Raw genomic sequence first — 18,673 nt, forward strand, 5'->3', positions numbered from 1 at the left:
TGTATGACGTAATTATCTATGTTAGGTTAAAATTTGCAGTCTTATAAAATAATAGCTCAAATTATAATTGGAATGACCTAACGTTCCCCTGTGCTAAACGTACCCCGGTCTCCTCTTCATTCTTGCATTTAATAAAATTATTTTACTTTGTAATTTGTTTTATTCTATCTTCTTTTTCATTCCAATTGTATTACAGGCAAATAGTCAGTTTTTATTCATTACGGGGAAGCGGGGGGGGGGGGGGTAATTAATTTTTATATAATATGATGATTTAATGAGTTAATAAAATATCTTAAATGAAAATTACAATTGGCTTAATTTTTTAATAATAATAAAAGACAATTATAATGAGTGATAAATTTCTTTACAATTCAATTTACTAATTAATAATATCAATGAGCAAATGTTCTTGTTATGGTCTAGGTGTCACTAGGAAGAATATTGGTGGTTCGATATAGAGTCCCTTCAAAAAATTTATAAAATACAAATCTTGAAGTAAAAAATTTAGCATGTATTTTTTTTTAGATTTTTAGCAAAGAACATTCACAATAAAAAGAAAAGAAAGGAATAGTAATTTCAATTATTGAGATTATAAATTATACCTTTTTAAAATAAGATATCATCTTTTAATTTTTCTGCCATTTTGTTTTTATTATGTTTTACCATGCTGGCGAAAGAAATAATTTTTAGAATGATTTGTGCGTTACACACAAGGAAAGTCTTGGATAATTAACAGTATATATTAATAAAATTAAAGACAATTTTTAAAATATTTATTTAACATTTTTCCAAATAGATGCTAATGTTTAAAAACTCATGTGTTCATTTTTAAAAACGATTATACTAATTATGAAAATTAGGTTCTAATCCATTTTCTTAAATTGGTGCTAACTTTATAAAAATGGATGATAGAGCACCTAGATAACGACTCGTCTGTTTAGATTTATATATGTAAATTCCTTATCTTAATTTTGACTAGTAAAATAAATATTAGAGGCAAAAATTTATGTTATACGTGAAAAATATTTTATCATATTATTTTAGAGGATGCCCCCCCCCCCATACCACTTTGGGGTTTCTATATTGTTTTTTATTTATAAATTTACTCTTGTTTGTTCGTTAAAATTGGAATAATTTTGAATTACTATTAGAATAAGCTATATTTTATGTTTATTGAAGATAGAAGAAGAAGAAATATCTGAAAAAATATATATTGGTAAAATGAAAATATTTTATAAAAACCTGCTAAATTCAATCGATAAATCGTAGATTGAGTTAAAGTTGATTGTTCTTTATTGAATTTAACGATGAAGACATTAATGAAAACTCCTAAAGGTAAAACCTAACTCCTTTATATTTCCTTATTTCTATTTTAATCAATGAAAATAGGGGGAAAAGTTTAAATTTTAAGATTTATAGATAAACTGAAAAGGTAAACAATACAACACACATTTTTGCTGATAATTTACAAGTATTTATATATATATATTAAAATTTTGGGAAATGTTTTTGGTAGTTTATGAAAATTTTAAAATTGTGGGAGTTTGATCAATTTGGTAGGCTTAACTTAAAAAAATTTATGATGACTACCATTCAATGTGGTATAGACCTGATAACCCTGATCAGAGATAACATTCTAATCAAAATTATATTTTATTGATAATATAATACACGCTTACGAAAAATATATTTAACAATTAGCTAATGTCGAATTATTTTTTAAAATATCTAATAATTTATTATATGGTTTTAATTATATTTTCATTGTCGTTTAGAAAATCCGTAAGAGTTGAATGTTTGTAAAGTAGATTAGGTTGTTCCCACTCATGACTAGTGTATGATTTTGATGTAGAAAAATTTTGAGTACCTGATTCATTTGTGTATTGAAAAAAAGATGGTTCTACTTTATTCTGCTCATATTTTTTATTGTTCTCCATTAAGTGATTATAGAGGGGAATAAAGGAATGGAAAGAACTATGGGATATTGAATTTATTTGTCTTGAATGTTCTCCAGGGTAAAATGCTCTAATAAATTCTCTATTCTGTGGATTAGATCTCATATGGTTGTTATGACTATTATTTTTTATGGAGACTGGGTTATTTGCACTAGAATTATTGTTTTTATATATTACCGTTTCATTATAAATTTGATAAAATGAGTGGTCATTGAATTTTTTGTTATTATCAGTATTCGATGTAAATAATTTATCATCATTTGAAATAAATTTTGATTCATTAGATTCAGGAAAAATTCGGTTAATCACGTGTGAATCCATATTCATTCGATCGATAATATTGATTTTATCTGAGTTATGCTTATGTTTTGCTATATGACGAGTTAAATAAATTTCTTGAGTATAGGATTTACCACAAAAAAAACATATATGAATCTTAGAATGTTTAGAAAATCGATGTTTAGGGATGTGATCTCTTAGACTTTTTTCATCCTCGAAGCATTTATAGCAACTATTGCATTTGTATGGTTTATCTATATTTTATGAATAGATTTTATAGCTATATTGAAATATTTAAAAAATTTATAGCCTAAATTTTATTAAGTCAGTTTGGATAAGGTATTCAGTGAATATAAAATAACTTTAATATGATGATACCACAACACTTCGATAAAAATATATATTAGAAGCCTACAGAGGTCAAATTTTATACCCAGTAAGATTTTATTTTTATCATTAGAGGCCCGGTCTGGAATTTTAAAAAAAGATTTGTCCATATTTTACAAATGATTTCATAGAGAAATTGTAAATATGAGCTAAAATTATTATTAAACCTCGATTGACAGTTATGATTAAATATATTTATTTTTAAGTGACCTGGCTATGTTTTGTAAAAAAATAAATAATTTATAGCCCAACTCAGACTTTTAAGATGCACTTTTGTTAGAACCAGTTTAATCATTTTTAAATGCGTTTATTGTTATTTTAAAGGAGGAGTTCCGGGTTCTTTTCCTATCTTCTAAATTTGTCTCTATTCCAAGGGTATCGGTTCCAACCTCTGATAATGACAGACGACATAAAAATGCATTTATTAATATATAATTTATGCATATATATTAATATTATTTGGAGATGTAACACTACACTCAGAGCCTTCCCCGCCAATGAATCTAATTGGTGCCCTTACCCTTCGGTGAAAATTTCATATAAAATATCTTTATAGTTTGAGCGCCTTATAATTACAATTTCTTTTAACATTATATATTTTTATCAATCAAATTCAGAAAATATTTACTAATATTAAGTTTATATTACCAAATCTTTCCGTAGTTGATACTTTTAATCGATATGCACCTTTAATGAATGCTACACAGAGAGACAAATTTTATTTTAAAAGAAGATTACTAATGATGGGTTGGAAAAATATTGGTTCATTAAAAGACAAGTGAACATATTCCAGCAATTTTCTACCAAAATTTGAATTTTATGAAATTAATAACATCCACTTCTACATAATAAAACTTTTAAATATACTAATTTACAAACGAATTTTATTTTCGCCAGTTGAGATATCTTGATGCTCTCAAAATCCTAAGTTTTATATTGTATCACATGCATCATAAAATATACTATATGCAAGATGTTTATTTAATATTATGGGGAATCTATGCAGCATTACAAATGGTTTGAGGCTTTTTTTATCATTTGGAATAAAATAAAATAATAGGAACGTGTGCATAAAATTGATTATAACTAGGTTCAGATTCAGATTACCATATTCTAGATCAATAATGATAAAAAACCCCATATTTTTATTTAGAATAAATTTTAACCAAATAATCTAAACATCGATGTCATGATAGGATCCAAACATAATTCAATCAATTAAAACTTAATTTAAATTGTTTTTCTCTAAAAATTTCTCATATACCTTGTTTGTAATCTATTTTCATTTATTTAATTTCTAATTTAAAAAATGTTTTAAAAAATATTGTCTCACATTTTTTTTGGCTTAGAATTTACCCAATCATATTAATAATAGTTTATATAAATATAATTTTATCTTAAGCTATATTCACCATAAATTAAAACTTAAATGCTTCATTTAGTGCCCTATAAAGGCTATTCAATCATAATAAATAGGAAGAACGCGATCATTATATCATATAATATATAAAGTTTTGACATGTTGTATACTCCCTTTAATTTTAAATATCTTTGGATATAATTAAACTAGAAACTTTATTTAAATTTCTTTTATATAGCTATCTTTCTTAATTTTTTCCCGATTTTCAATTTTTTTAAATAGATATCTTTTTCCGCCTAAGCATTTCTTCTTAATTAATTTCTCTCTCTCATTAATGGTATCATTACAATGTTTAAGGGACTTCAATAATATATTCCTGGTGAAATATGGATGTTGAAGGGAATGTAATATGATACTGGTTAAAGCATGTAATTTTTACGGCTGATACTGCAAATTCTATTGTTAATTGTTATTCTGGTTAATTATCAAAGGTAGAACATTTCTTAGGGCTTAACGATGTTTATCCAAATTGAATAGATAGTACTGTTTAAAAAAAGAAAAAAATTGTGAATTTTAGGAACAAAGTAAATATCATATTAATTAACAATACCCCCCCCCCCTCCCTCCACTTTTTTAAAAATTTTTAATAATAAAACATTTTAAAGGTTTAATATTTATTTTAAAGTTTTTAATATTTATTTTAAAAAATTATAATAAACTAATGATTAAAATGGGATATCTCATAAACATAAGCTCGACCCATCTTGAATATAGCTATATATAATCTGAGAGAATAATAAAATGCCAATTTAATTTTATAATCATTTTCGATTTTTTGTATTAAATTATTTTAAATAATATTTAACATTATATAACTTTAAAGACCAACTATTAGCCTATATAAAGAAATGTAAATGACGCTTCTAGCTCAATTATATCCATAATAGATATCTAAAATTAAATGGAGGACATTTTCCCCAAAATGTCCCATTCTTTGAACCTTTTAATAAACAAAAGAAAAATTAAAATTCTCATTTTAAAGTCTCAAATTTTATATAATGCCATAGACTAACTCACAATGAATTTGTAAAGTCAATATAAAATTTTAAAATATTGCCGGATTAACTAGAGTGTGATGGGCCTGAGTAAATATATACCTTTACGAGTGAGTGGACCATTAAAAAAAATACTAAAATATACCTCTGAAGCAAATCTGCTAATTAAAGATTTCCACATCATAATTTTTAATAATGACTACTATGAAGTCTCTCAAATCCATTAACAGTTTTTCCAATGTGATTATTTAAATCCCCATATATTCCTTTTTCAATAAATTATATTAAATATAATAATTGATTCCATAAAACATCTTTCTCGACGCTTTCCCTAGCTGAATAACGTTCAGAATTCGATCAACATGAAATTTTATAGCAAGAATAAATTAATAAATTCTTTTGACCTTCGTAATTTTTATCTAATTTTCAGCAAATAAATTATCAACACCATAATAAACTCTATTGGAACCTTGCCAAAATTGTACCTATCACCATCTGGTCAGCAATCTGTTTACTTTATCCTTCCATCTTGATTTTTTAATAATGCAACAAACGTCCCCTTAGGCAAACATATAGAGATAAATTCCAGAAATTTGTTCAGAGAAATTTTTTTCAGGAAAATTGGGATAAAAAATTAAGGGAAATTAGGGAAAATTAAAAAATAATCGCAAAACACGACTTAAATCTTTCAATTTCTTTATTGAATAACTTTATTAAATTTGTGTAAATAAGGGAAAATAAGAAAAATTAAAAATCAAAAACAAAAATAGTGTGTAATCCTTATATTTTTTTATTGAATAACTTTATTAATTAACAACAAGAAGCATGTATTACAGATACATATTTAAAATTTATGGTATGCAATTGAAATAGCATCATTATTACTTGATATTGATAAATTGTAATCGGGTTTTGCTTATATGAACAAATACCCTAATTTTTGGATTTATCTCATTCTTTATTCAATTTCTAGTTTTAGAAAGAACCTTCCCAAATGCTGACCAAACTCTCTCTGGTGAGACAATTTGCTGACCAAACTCTTTCTGGTGAGGCAATTGAGGGTTTTATCGAAAGGTATCTTACTGCAACTTGACAAAGGAGTTAATTTTTATGCAACCCTTCCCACTATAAGAAAGACTTGGTCATGCCAGCTTCTTTGTAGAAACCTTTTTTTGAAAGATATTCTGCTAAATCATTCATAATTTTTCCAGTATTACAAACAAACTGACCTGAAATAGTATTTATTGAGTTTAAAACTACCGATAATTCCCGGTCTGAAAATTCCGAACAATATCGAGGATCTAGACGTCTGTCACATAATGAAATTCTTGGCAACAAAATATCTTTTATTTATTAGTAAGCATCTGAACACTTTTCAAATAAATTTTTTCATTAAAAATAGATGTTGATGATTTCAATTCGTCTAATAATATCACTGTATTTGACTCTATCATTATAATTTTGTATTAAATAAATTCCAAAAAAGTCATTACTATCTCTTTATATTTTGCTTTAAAAAGTCTCCAAATCTTTTTCATATTTTTGCATTATCAGTTACTAGTGAGATAATTTTTTTAATACCAATTACTTCAATTCTCTTGATAGCTCATATGTCATATAATCCCCAGTGTGAGCAATAGATTTTATGTTAATGAGATTTAAGAAAAGAGTTCTAGAGTCAAAATTATGAAATTAATTATGAAATCTTCACGAATATTTGACCCGTCATTTCTATCTAGAATGAAATCTTTTAGAGGATCTAATTTGTTGCTTTTAATTCATCATGTTATTTATTATATATGAAAATGAAATCGAATAAAGTTTTGCTAATTGTGTATCTATAGGCTGTGGGCATTATTTTCAAAAAATGATAAAATATTTATTTTCCATTAATTGAAATGGGCAATTTGACAAAATAATTTATAGTGCTAAAGCATTATCTAGTTGTGTTTGATTTTCGTAATTCATAGTAGCAACCAAATTTTTAATTATATAGCTGATAAATTATTAAAATTATTGCCTTTTTACCATTTGTTTTTTTTCGGTTTATATAATTGATATAGAATTAAAATAGTTAAAATCTTATCATATTTTGAATCGAGTATATTTTAAAAAATTGGATATGAATCAAAATCTGTTATACTTTTGAAAGCATTAATTCTAAAGCTTAGATTAATATTTAATGCTCAACTAGTATGCATTTAGTTTAATGCTTCAATCGTTTAGTAAAAAATATAAATAAAAAGTTATTAGCAAAATAAAAAAAAATCCAAAATGGGTATCAAGTTTTAAGAAAGAAGAAAAACATCGAAGCAACTATATAGCAATTATAAAAAAAAATTAAATAAGGGAAATATATAAAAAAAAATTAGTATCATTGTTATAAATGAGATATATTATATATATAAAGAAAAAGGAAATTTTAGTTATTACAATAATAATAATAATAATTTTAAGTTCAGAGATAACAGTAAATTTAACAATAATGATATGTGTAAGTACAATGAATGCTCAAAATGTGGAAAAACTCATCCCCCTTTTCAATGTTTTGCATCAAGGGTGAAATGTTATAATTGCCAAAAGGTGGGGCTTTATGCTAAATATTGTAAGGGACGGAAGTTACATGCTATGCATCAAGATGACAATGACTCATCAGATTCAATTAATATATTTCACAAATTGGTAGAAATAGTGCGAAGATATCTGTTAGGATAAATGGAGTACCTATAGAATTTGACTATGATACGGGGGCACAGGTATCGGTGATTGGGAAACAATATTGGGATGAAATTGCCCGACCCAAGCTTGGACCAACCAAACCTTTGTCAGTATATGGTAACCAACCGCTGGATGTACTTGGTGAGACTATGGTAAGGGTTCGTATTGAAAAGATAAGCAGATCACTACCGATTGTGGTGACCCGTTTAAATGACATACCATTATTTGGACTACCATGGATACTGGCATTCAATATGTTTATCCCACGACAAGTTACTATACGTAGTATCACAAGTAAAGAGGTTATGACAACCGATAAACAAATTGCTAGCATGACGACAGAATTTTTCAGTGTTTTTGATGACAAGCCAAGACGGGTGATGATATGGAAGTTGGCATACATCTGAGTGAGGCAGCAAGGTCGAAATCATGGCCAGCTAGTAGAGTACCTTTCCCATTACGAAAACCAATTGAAATGGAACTCGATAGATTGGTTAAATCGGGAATATTGAAGGAGATTGACCCAACAAAAAACGTTTGACATGGGCTACTCCAACAGTAAACGTACGCAAAACAAATGGAGAAATCAGGAGTTGTGCGGATTTTAAGGTGACATTAAACCCATATATTTTATACGATTATCATATTATACCAACGGTGGATGATCTTTTAACCAAATTAAAAGATGGGTTGAAATTTACGGTAATAGATATGAAAGATACATATTTACAATTACCAATAAAAGAGAGTTCAAAAGAATACTTAACCATATCAACCCATATTGGTTATTTTCAATATCAATGTATGCCTTTCGGTCTTTCTAGTGCGCCGACCATTTTCCAAAGATATATGGATAATTTATTACAAGACTGCCAAATAACCGGAGTATATCTTGACGATATTATCATAACGGGGAAAAATGATGTAGAACATTTGAATAACGTAAAAAAGTATTAATGAAATTATAACAGGTGGGTATGAAGGCAAAATGGGTCAAAATACGCTATTTAAATGAATCAGTTTCTTTTCTAGGTTTTGTAATAAACAAAAATGGAATACACCCAGCGAAAGGAAAAATAGATGCTATTCGAAGGATACCAACTTCTAATAATATACACCAATTACGATCTTTTTTAAGACTTGTGAATTATCACGAGAGATTTTTGCCACATCTGCATGGAATTGCCGCTCCACTGCATAAATTAACAAGCATTAAATGTTGCTGGGGTTGGTCGGACAGGGAACAAGAGGTATTTGATAAAATAAAACAGCTTTTGTCAACAAATAAAACGCTAATTCCATATTCGCCAAACTTGCCAATTATATTGGAATGTGACGCCTTCAACACTGGTTTTGGAGCTGTGTTGTGTCATTTAATAAAAAAAAGGTATTAGCAGACCTATCGCATTTGCCTCGCGAACATTATTGGAGTCAGAGAAAAATTATGCACCAATAGAAAAAGAGGCACGAGCACTTTTGTTTGAAATGGAAAAATTTCATACTTTCATTTTTGGTCGAAAATTTATATTGCGAACAGATCACAAACCTTTGGAAAATTATTTGGTGATAAACGGGAACTACCAAAAATATCCAATAGTCGATTAACGCGCTGGGCTTGGAAAATGTCCGCATATGATTTTGATATTGAATATATTAGGAAAAGAAAATAAAGTAGCTGATACTATCTAGACTGCCAGTAGAAGGCATAGAATCAAATAACGATCAAAAACATGCGTTAAAAATCAGAGCTCTAAATTTGCACGATATAAATATTAGTCAAGTTGAACTCCAGAAGGAAACGAGGAATGATAGCTTGTTTAAAAAAGTAGTTAAAAACATTGAGCGTGGATGGGTGGAGTTTGATGCTAAAAAAGATACAGAGTTAGTTTGTTTTTATAATCGTAGAGAGGAATTGTCAGTAGATCATGATGTTATTGAATGAAATGGGAAGTTGGTAATTCCAACCGTTTGAGGAAATCAATATTTACGATTATACACAGAGGGCATCCAGGAATAAATGCTATGAAATCAATTTTTAGAATGTATTGTTGGTGGCCTAATTGCGATAAAGACATTGAACAATATGTTCGTCAATGTATGTCATGTCAAAGTAACCGGTCGAATATTATGGAGGTTCCTTTATATTCGTGGAACATATCTAATATGCCATGGGAACGAATTCATTTGGATTTCGCGGGTCCTATTTTTTCGTAAAAATGGTTAGTTGGAGTTGATGCACATACTAAATGGGTTGAGGTTGAGTTAATGAGAGAGACCACGTCCACGACAATGATCAAGGCTTTAAGGAAATGGTTCGCACGGTTTGCAACACCTAGACAAATTGTATCAGATAATGGACCTCAATTTATTTCTGGAGAATTTCGAAAATTTTGTTTCGAGAAAAATATTAAATTGATACATACAACACCGTACCATCCAAAAACGAACGGTTTAGCGGAAAGAACGATATGAACCCTCAAGAGTCGACATTTAGCAACTAGGAAAGACATCAGGGAGCCTGAGGAAGCCATGGGAGAAGTTTTGATAGCATATAGAATGGTTGAACATCAATCAACTGGACGTTCACCGGCAAAGTTATTATTGGGGCGAAATTTAAAAACGGGATTAAATTGGTTACATCCAAATGTTAGGGATTAAATGGAACGATCGAATATACGACAAAAAGCAGCGCATGATGAACATAATCAAATGAGGGAATTTGAGATTGCACAACCGGGGTGCATAATGAAATAAATTCAGGTTGGAGAGAAGGAGTTATAAAATCCAGAACTGGTAGATATTCTTATTTGGTAGAAAGCAAGGATAGAATGGTACGAAAACATGCGGATCAACTTCGAAAAAGGGAGATAGCTAAAGAAATGGAGAAGTCTGGGCCAGTGGAAGAAAATATGGAGTCAGAGAGCGAGGAAGAAAATGGAGAAAATATGGAGTCAGGGATTGAGGAAGAAAATATAAAAAATAGAGAGTCGGATATAGTTGAGATTTTAGAAAATGTGGAAGATAACGGAAAACTAGAAACGCGGAAATCACAAAGAGCTAGGAAACCTAAAATTGGCTGATGGAGGAGTTGTAAGATCATATGTCTGGGGATATGTTATAAATGAGATATATTATATATATTATTAATGTTATAAATGTCATATACAAATCAATCATACATATATATATACCAATTGTCATGTGATAGAATACTTGATTTACATATACATATTTAATAAAGAAATTGTATAATCATTATTTTAAATAATCTATTTTTTTTCATAAAATATGAGACTCAATGTCTATGGCTTTATATTTGATACTTTTACAATTTAGCAGTGTTAGCATAAAAAAGTAGTCAAATAGAGTTGTGGCATCTTTGGAAAATGTGATGTCAAATAAGATGGATTAGTTTAGGTAAAATTGAACGATTACAAAAGAAAATGTTTACCCTCAAGCACTAAGGTTAAGAGATTGTTTATTAAAGTAATACGAATGCTAAGCGCACTTTACACCGAATAAAAAAGGTCAAACGTCGATCCCATACTAATTATAATTTATTGGGAAGCGTCCAGTTTTTTAATATTTTAATTTTTTTAATGTTAAAAATTAGATTATAAAATTAAATGTACTGTTGTTAAAAAACCCTATTTGGGTTAATTTTTAAAAACGATTAAGATCTTAGCCAAAATAATATTATGTAAGCTGATTTCTATTTGCCAAATCTCGAGGCTTAATAATATTTTGGCTAAAATCTTAATCGGACCGTTTTAAAAAATCGACCCAATTTGGGCTTTTTAACAATTCTAACATATAACTTTGTTTATTCGTAGAATTTTAGGAATTTTTCACGCACTTTTTTAAATAGAAGAATAAATTTCTGAGATGATTTTATAAATAAATATAGGAGGAAGGTTTATCAATTTAGAAAAAATAAAAGGAAATCATCTTCTAGATATTTATATAAAGTTATATGAAACCCAAAATTTTACCATATTATATTTTTCAGCCACCCTCAGTGGAATTTTACGGTGAAACTTTAAAAAAAAAATTTGTATATTTAGGCGAAGACCTAATTGCAATATACCATTGTTAACAACTAATTTAAAATTATTACTAAAACATCATAAGTTGCTAGTAGGCAATAGAATAAGTCTCTTATAAAAATTTAATTTTAACTCCAATTCATTTTGTTGATCAAAATTTTAAGATATCAATTCAATAAATATAAAACAACTTGGGTTCCAGGTCACTTCCATTTGTTTAATTTCAGGGATCAGAAAACTTGGATATTAATATTTTTGAACATTTTAATTGTTATTTTGCAAATAAACATAAATGTATAAGGTTTTTAAAATTTATAAGGCAATCAATATTAAATGTTACTTAGTTTACATAATTAGTAAAATTTGAGCATTCTACAAAATATATAGATTTTAACCATTTGGAAATCAACTAAATTTATTGATCTTATAAAAAACTTATTAAAATCCGTATTTATTTACGATTTTTTAAAATCAATTAAATAATCCTATCCGAATTTTATAAATTTATTTTTTTAGTATTTTATTACTAATGCATCTTCATCTTCATTTGAATTATTTGTATAGAGAATATAAATGATTTAATTTCCAATAAATTTAGTTGTATAGGTTAAATATTATAATTACGCACTCATGTTATGGCATCTAGAATGTGATTGTAAACTTGAAAGCTGAGTAAATGATTTTATACAACCCGCCTGACTACATTTATAAGGTTTGTCACCGGTATGTGTTCTCACGTGTTGTTGTAAATGAGAAAGTTGTGTGAATTTTCGTTGACATAAATCGCAATTATATGGTTTGATACCAGCATGAATTCTCGAATGTTGATTGAGGTAAGAAGAATTTGCAAACGATTTATGACAATATTCACATTTATATGGTTTAATTTCCTGCACCTCATTTGGCATTATCTATAATTAATTTATATATTTTTTAAATAGAAATTTTAATAATGTCATATAAATAGTATTATATGGATTGATACTTTTATTTACACTACTTATTTTAACCTATGATTAAGCTTAATAATTTATACATATATCATTTATGCCACTTATATTAATAATAAAATATATAATGTATTCGTTTACCTCATTTTAAATTAATTAAAATTTCACGAAGACATTAAGATTTGCATAATCCATCCTCTATTTAATTTTTTGAATTTAGTTGTTAGAAAATTATTTAACGAATAAATATATTATATACAGAGGATTAATACTATTAGTCTTGTTAGGTCTGTTCATAGTAACAATGTTTATCATTACCCATGTTTATCATCAAAATTTACTATTGAAATTTTCATTATCATAATAATATATAGATGAGAGAGTTTAGATTTTTGAAAAAGAATGAAGGGTTTAATTTATTATCAAAGATTGTTTATTTGAACTATATCTGATCTGTGAACATATTTTTTTAAATATAATTCGTAATCAACTTTTTAAAAATATGTTTTTTAACTTCTAATATAAGGTCAATCTCATTAAATCGTCAAATATTATGGATTTTTTTGAGGGATTCGAATAATAATATTAATACATAAGTACAATAAATAAGATTGATTGGGCATCAATATATTATATTAGATAGAATTATAAATGGTTAGTTAAAGTTTTACATGGTAGTTGAGATTTTTAAATGTGCTGTGCTCACCTAAATTCATTTATTTTTATTAAAATTTAGCACAGGAAAATATTTTATACGTTTAATTTAAAACATTTAAAAAAATATATGAATCACTATTCCTAAATGTATAAGGATTCACATATAAAGTTATTAATTTCTTTTAAATGATTTTAGATTTTGAATCCTAATTTTATGTGGAATGCAATTTATTTCTTTGGTATTTAAAATAAGGTAAAAATCATAATTTGATCAAAATTTAAAATTAAGAGTCGACATTATTTTGTTTATTATGTTTTGAAACATTTTTTGGAAAAATATTGTTGTTATTTAAGTATATTAACCCTAAACTTAAATATTTATCTACAGTATATCTGAAACGGTAAAGTCCCGATATTCATTACAATTTTTTGAAAAAAAGATAATATTTATACTTAGATTTAACAATCGCTCTTGGGTGTTATTTATTTTTCTTTTATTAAAAAAAAATTAACAAGATATATTTAGTATAGGCTTTACTATTATAATTCGGAAAAGAATTATTTTTGATTTAATAATTAGACTGAGATTTTATCTTAATCATTTTATATCATAGGTAGCAATGTTTTTTTTCTTACAATATGTACGCCAAATTAATTGACTTAATAGCAATTATATACATTAATAAAAAATTATAAAACTGAACACCGATGAGTTAATATATTTGGTCTCTATCAAATGGTATTATTAGAATTCAAAATCATCTAAACTATTCACAGATTGAAAAAATATATACAGATATATATTTTTTAAACTAAAAAGAAAAATGTTTGAGTTAATCAGAGATCTGCAGAGGTACCATTTGCACGGCCCTGCCCGGATTTTTTTTCAAAAAATTTTTTCTGCCCGACCCGGGTTTTATATTTTCAGGCCCGGCCTGGCTTTTTTAAAAATATATTATATTTATTTTTGATTTTTATAGTTAATAATGGCGATTTTAGATAAATTTTCAGGCCCTTCCCGTAAACAAAGTTTCAGGTCCAGCCCGGGTATATTTAAAAAAATTAAAATATGGTCCGGCCCGTGTACCCGAGGTTAAGGCTAGGTCTGCAGGCTGATTTAAATTATTTTTTGATACACACCCACCGCACCTTTAAATCTAATCAAAAATTGAACCTAATATTCCATTAGAATAATTTGCAACATGAATTAAATTTACAAAGAATTATTTATATTTATATTAAGGAAACGTTTTACAATTTTACGAAAAATTATGTAAATTATATTTTCATTTGATATTATAATTCAAATTTTAAAACAGAATTTATCATAAATTCATTAAGATTCAGATTCCTTTTAATATAATTTGCCTCTTTCAATTCTATAGGGCAGTTTAAATATTTTTCTACTGGGACTTTTGGAGATCATAAAATTGAAGATTGTAAATAAAACATTTTAGATTTGAAAAGCTGATGGGTCTTTTATAAAGGATGATCTACATGCCAGACATTTTTACTAATATTATTATTTACTCATGCAGATATTGCTTTAATCATAGATATTCTATTAATGACTATTAACTTTAATATTTTTTGTTTTAAAAATTTATATATTAAAAAAAATGCCGAACATAACTGCACAGCCGGATACTGGCCCTGCCGGGTTTCCAAGACGCTATTTTAAACTAACATTTGGTCAAATTATTGAACACGAAGGTGTATATGCTTATGATATTAATTTACTATAATAGGATTTTCTTCTCAAATATTAATTATACAAAAAATTACTGATAAAATATCATAATTAGTTTACTCTGAATGTTGATTAAAAATCAATATAATGATATTAATAATTATGTTCTGATAATTTAAAAAATATATCAGATTATATCCTTCAACTTTGGATAGTGATCTAAACTGTAACTAAATTCCTTAAAACAGTTATTAAATGTTATTATTAACAAATTAAACTAACCTAAACCGGCAAAATATTTGTCTTACGAACCTCAGTTGGATCTCTAAAGGTCTGTGAACAGTTTTGAACCTTTCAATACCAAAACTGTTTTAAGATTATTAGCAATCAATTTTGATTGACATTTTTAAACATTATTTTATATTGATATTTGACTATATACCACATAATTTATTTCTCCTTAAGAATTTTATTCCAGAAAAGAATCTCGAAATATTTTAATTGTATACGGTTCAATATTATTTTTTAGGAAATAAATCTTATTTTCCATAATTCTAATAAGTATTTATGCGAAAGGTTCTAACCAGTTTTTTAAAAATTCAAATCAAACTGAAATTTTTATTTTTTGTGAACGAAACATGAATTAAACCGATATTTATCAAGGTTAGTCCCTGAAGCTACTAAGGATGATATTTTTAATTTTTTTATAGATATATTATATATTAAGAATAAAGGATAATATATTATACGTAAAATATCAATAGTCTATTAGATTTGATTTTAGTAAAATAAAATTTATATATCTTGGCATAAATAAAAAATTTATCGTTAAAACACTCATTCTTAAGTAAAAGTATCAATTTGTTTTGTTACACTCATTCTTAAGTAAAAGTATCAATTTGTTTTGTTAGCATAAATTATTTTATTTGACTTTACCCGGCAATCTATCATACTAACATTTCTCATTACATAAATATAATTTTTTAGGTAAATTTATGGCTTTAACTATGCCTAATACATAATGCCATTAATAGTTCATACTTGATTAATCTGTACAGGATACTGCATATATGCATTATATTAATAACATTTGTTTCCTTTAGGAAGATTTGTAGAATTAGGATGTCATATTTCACACAAAAAAATATATTTATATATATAACAAAGTACTCGAATTTTAGGGTTCACGTACTTAAATTTTTTTTTTAAATTTGTAAAAAGTGTATAATTTAAATATTAATTAACTAAATTTTGAATGAAAATGAAAATGAGAGCTTTTGTAAGGAAAAAGAAAATATTTATTAAACTTTAAAAATTATATTTTTAAATTAAATGGAGCGATGACTTTAGAAAAAATGCCAATGCACTCTTAAATTATACACCACTATTTGAACTAAACATAAAACTTGTTTACGTTTATTCAAGATTGTTAAGTCCATTAGATCATTACTTTATTTCTAAATTAATATAGGTCCAAATGGTAAATTTTAATAATGTTTGAATAATTTTATATTTTAGAAATTAACACTTTAAATTTTAGTCGATCCCAAAATATTAAAATGACGCTTCTAAAAAAAATTCTATTATAACAAATTCTTAAAAAAAGCTTGAATTGTTTTAAAATCGTTAACAATAAATCTTTTTAAATTATTTTATCCCGGTCATGAGTTACTTTATTTGAATATTTACTGATATGATATGTTGTCAAAATGTAGTAGCAAATAATTTATTTTTTTAAAAGGTGAAATAAATAATGGTGAAAAATATAGAAATAGAATTTACAGGAAAGGATAGGGGACAAAAAATAAAACTTAGATAGTTAGAGCGAATAATGGCGGTAGCAAGTCTTTGGCTTAAGAAGAGGGATTCCTTAGGTTGATCGGTTATTTCGCATATCCGTTTGCCTAATTCTTTGAAAAAGCGTTGAGCTTTGCTAGTGAAGGTGGTGAGAATGAAGCAGGCGATGGGTATGAATAAGAAAGAAGGGTCTAAGGAACTGTACTTTAGGGTTTTTCGAGATTCTGCGAGGGCGAGGGCATCGAATTTATAGTTAGATGGTGCATTTAGGTCAATGCAGGTGAAATTCCAAACCAGGAGCTGACCCCTTGACCAAGGAATTAAGGGAATTCCATCAGGACGTTTTCCATCAGGACGTTTTCCATCGGTTCTAAAAATTCCGGTTGGTTCAAGTCTAGATGAAATGCCTCCTGAATTGAGGGCGTGTAGTATGATGTCGTTGCATTTGGTGTGCCGTGAAAAGCGGCCTCCACAAAAGCGACAATGGATACAATATCTACCATTGCTGTCTACACTCGTTTCGCAATGTTTACATTGGTATGGTAGAACAATTTCGCAATAGTCCAATAGCATATCTTAGCTCATCAACGGAGAGCAACAAATCAAGGTTATTGGAGGGTATGGTTTCAGAAACTCGTAACCAGATCCTTGGCTCAATTGGTGAAAAACTGTAAGATCGTCGTCGTGAAGGCTCGATTTTAGGCAAGCGATGGAGCCTTCGTTGAGTGGAATATCCCATCTCTCTGTGAACTTGAGGAGGGTCGTGGAGTATTTGGGACAACGGAATTGTCCAAAATGGTCTGGGCTTCAGCTAATAAGGGGTCAGGGAAGTTAGAAAGCTGGCTAATTTGTGAGTTAGATGAAAGACGAGAGGCGATGAAACCACTAATGGAAAGAGTTAGAGGTGAGCGTAGGCCGATACCCCCGTTGCATGGAAGTGACGCTTGTAACCATGAATTATGGTTAAAGCTGAGATTAAAGATCGCTTCAGCAAGAGATTTGATGGAGATTTCGAATGTTTTTAATAAGTCGGGGAATTTGAAAATTGAGGTGGATCGAAGGGCATAAAGAATGTAAAAGTTTTTGAGGAGAAAAAAAAATTGATGAGGAGGGAGAAACTTAGAGATGTTTTTGAAATGAAGTAAGCTGGATGATGTGTTAGTGAAGAAGTGATTGATGGATTCCAGACCACCGACTGGAGAGTCGAGATGACTGAGGTGTTAGAGATCGGTTGTGTGGAAGTTGTGGGTGAATGGGATGGAGCAGTGTAATGGGCAGATCTCATCTCGAGTTTTTGTTCGTTGAGTGAGAGTCCGATAGCATGGGAATGTGTTTTGATGATGGCGAGTGCCTTATAAACCTCGTTAGGGGGACCGCAGAGTATTCCGTCGTTAATGTACCAAGTGTGCAGTGGAAGATTGCAGTTGGAGGAAATGTTTTTGACCATTTCGTTCGTTGATTCCAATGCTGAAAAGTATCGAACCCAGAGGATCGCTTTGTTGGATCTCTTCTGATGATGAAAGTAAATAGTTGTTGAATTGGAGATAAGATGGCATGGAATAGCTGAAATGGAAGAATTGAGAAAAGGTGGGAAATGAGTGGTGCATTTGTGGGAGAAAGTGAGAGCGGCGAATGGAGTTGAAGGCATTAGAGAAATCAATTTTAACGAGGATTTCGTTACTTAGATTGGTTTGGAGATGGATGCAAGTAACGTGTGTGGCTATTTCGCAGCCACCTTGGATGCCGATACCAAGTTGGTGAGGTACTAAAATTAAGGCT

The 18,673-nt window shown here is 28.1% G+C and overlaps 1 protein-coding gene across 1 annotated transcript; it reads right to left on the reverse strand.

Annotated features, from left to right (window-relative positions):
- Nucleotides 1–1,679: 1,679 nt before the first annotated feature.
- Nucleotides 1,680–17,467, reverse strand: LOC135924198 (zinc finger protein Xfin-like). Its single transcript, XM_065459246.1, has 3 exons — nucleotides 16,880–17,467; nucleotides 12,462–12,711; nucleotides 1,680–2,488 (listed from the first exon to the last, which is right to left on the reverse strand). Exons 1-3 carry the CDS (start codon nucleotides 17,465–17,467, stop codon nucleotides 1,740–1,742), a joined length of 1,587 nt encoding a protein of 528 aa, XP_065315318.1. The 3' UTR covers nucleotides 1,680–1,739.
- Between the last annotated feature and the right edge of the window lie 1,206 nt (nucleotides 17,468–18,673).

This window comes from Gordionus sp. m RMFG-2023, chromosome 2 (assembly GCF_954871325.1).
Source record: "Gordionus sp. m RMFG-2023 chromosome 2, tfGorSpeb1-WG-v2, whole genome shotgun sequence".
In the NCBI taxonomy this organism is placed as follows: Eukaryota; Metazoa; Nematomorpha; class Gordioida; order Chordodea; family Parachordodidae; genus Gordionus; species Gordionus sp. m RMFG-2023.

Excerpts from the sequence above, each read along its gene's own strand:
- LOC135924198 (XM_065459246.1), bottom strand. The coding sequence starts at position 17,467 with ATGCTATTGGACTATTGCGAAATTGTTCTACCATACCAATGTAAACAT. Across the intron at positions 12,712-16,879 it reads TTTGTCCCCTATCCTTTCCT|ATAATGCCAAATGAGGTGCA; the intron begins GTAAATTCTATT and ends AATTAATTATAG. Across the intron at positions 2,489-12,461 it reads ATCATTTACTCAGCTTTCAA|ATAAACCATACAAATGCAAT; the intron begins GTTTACAATCAC and ends CATAAAATATAG.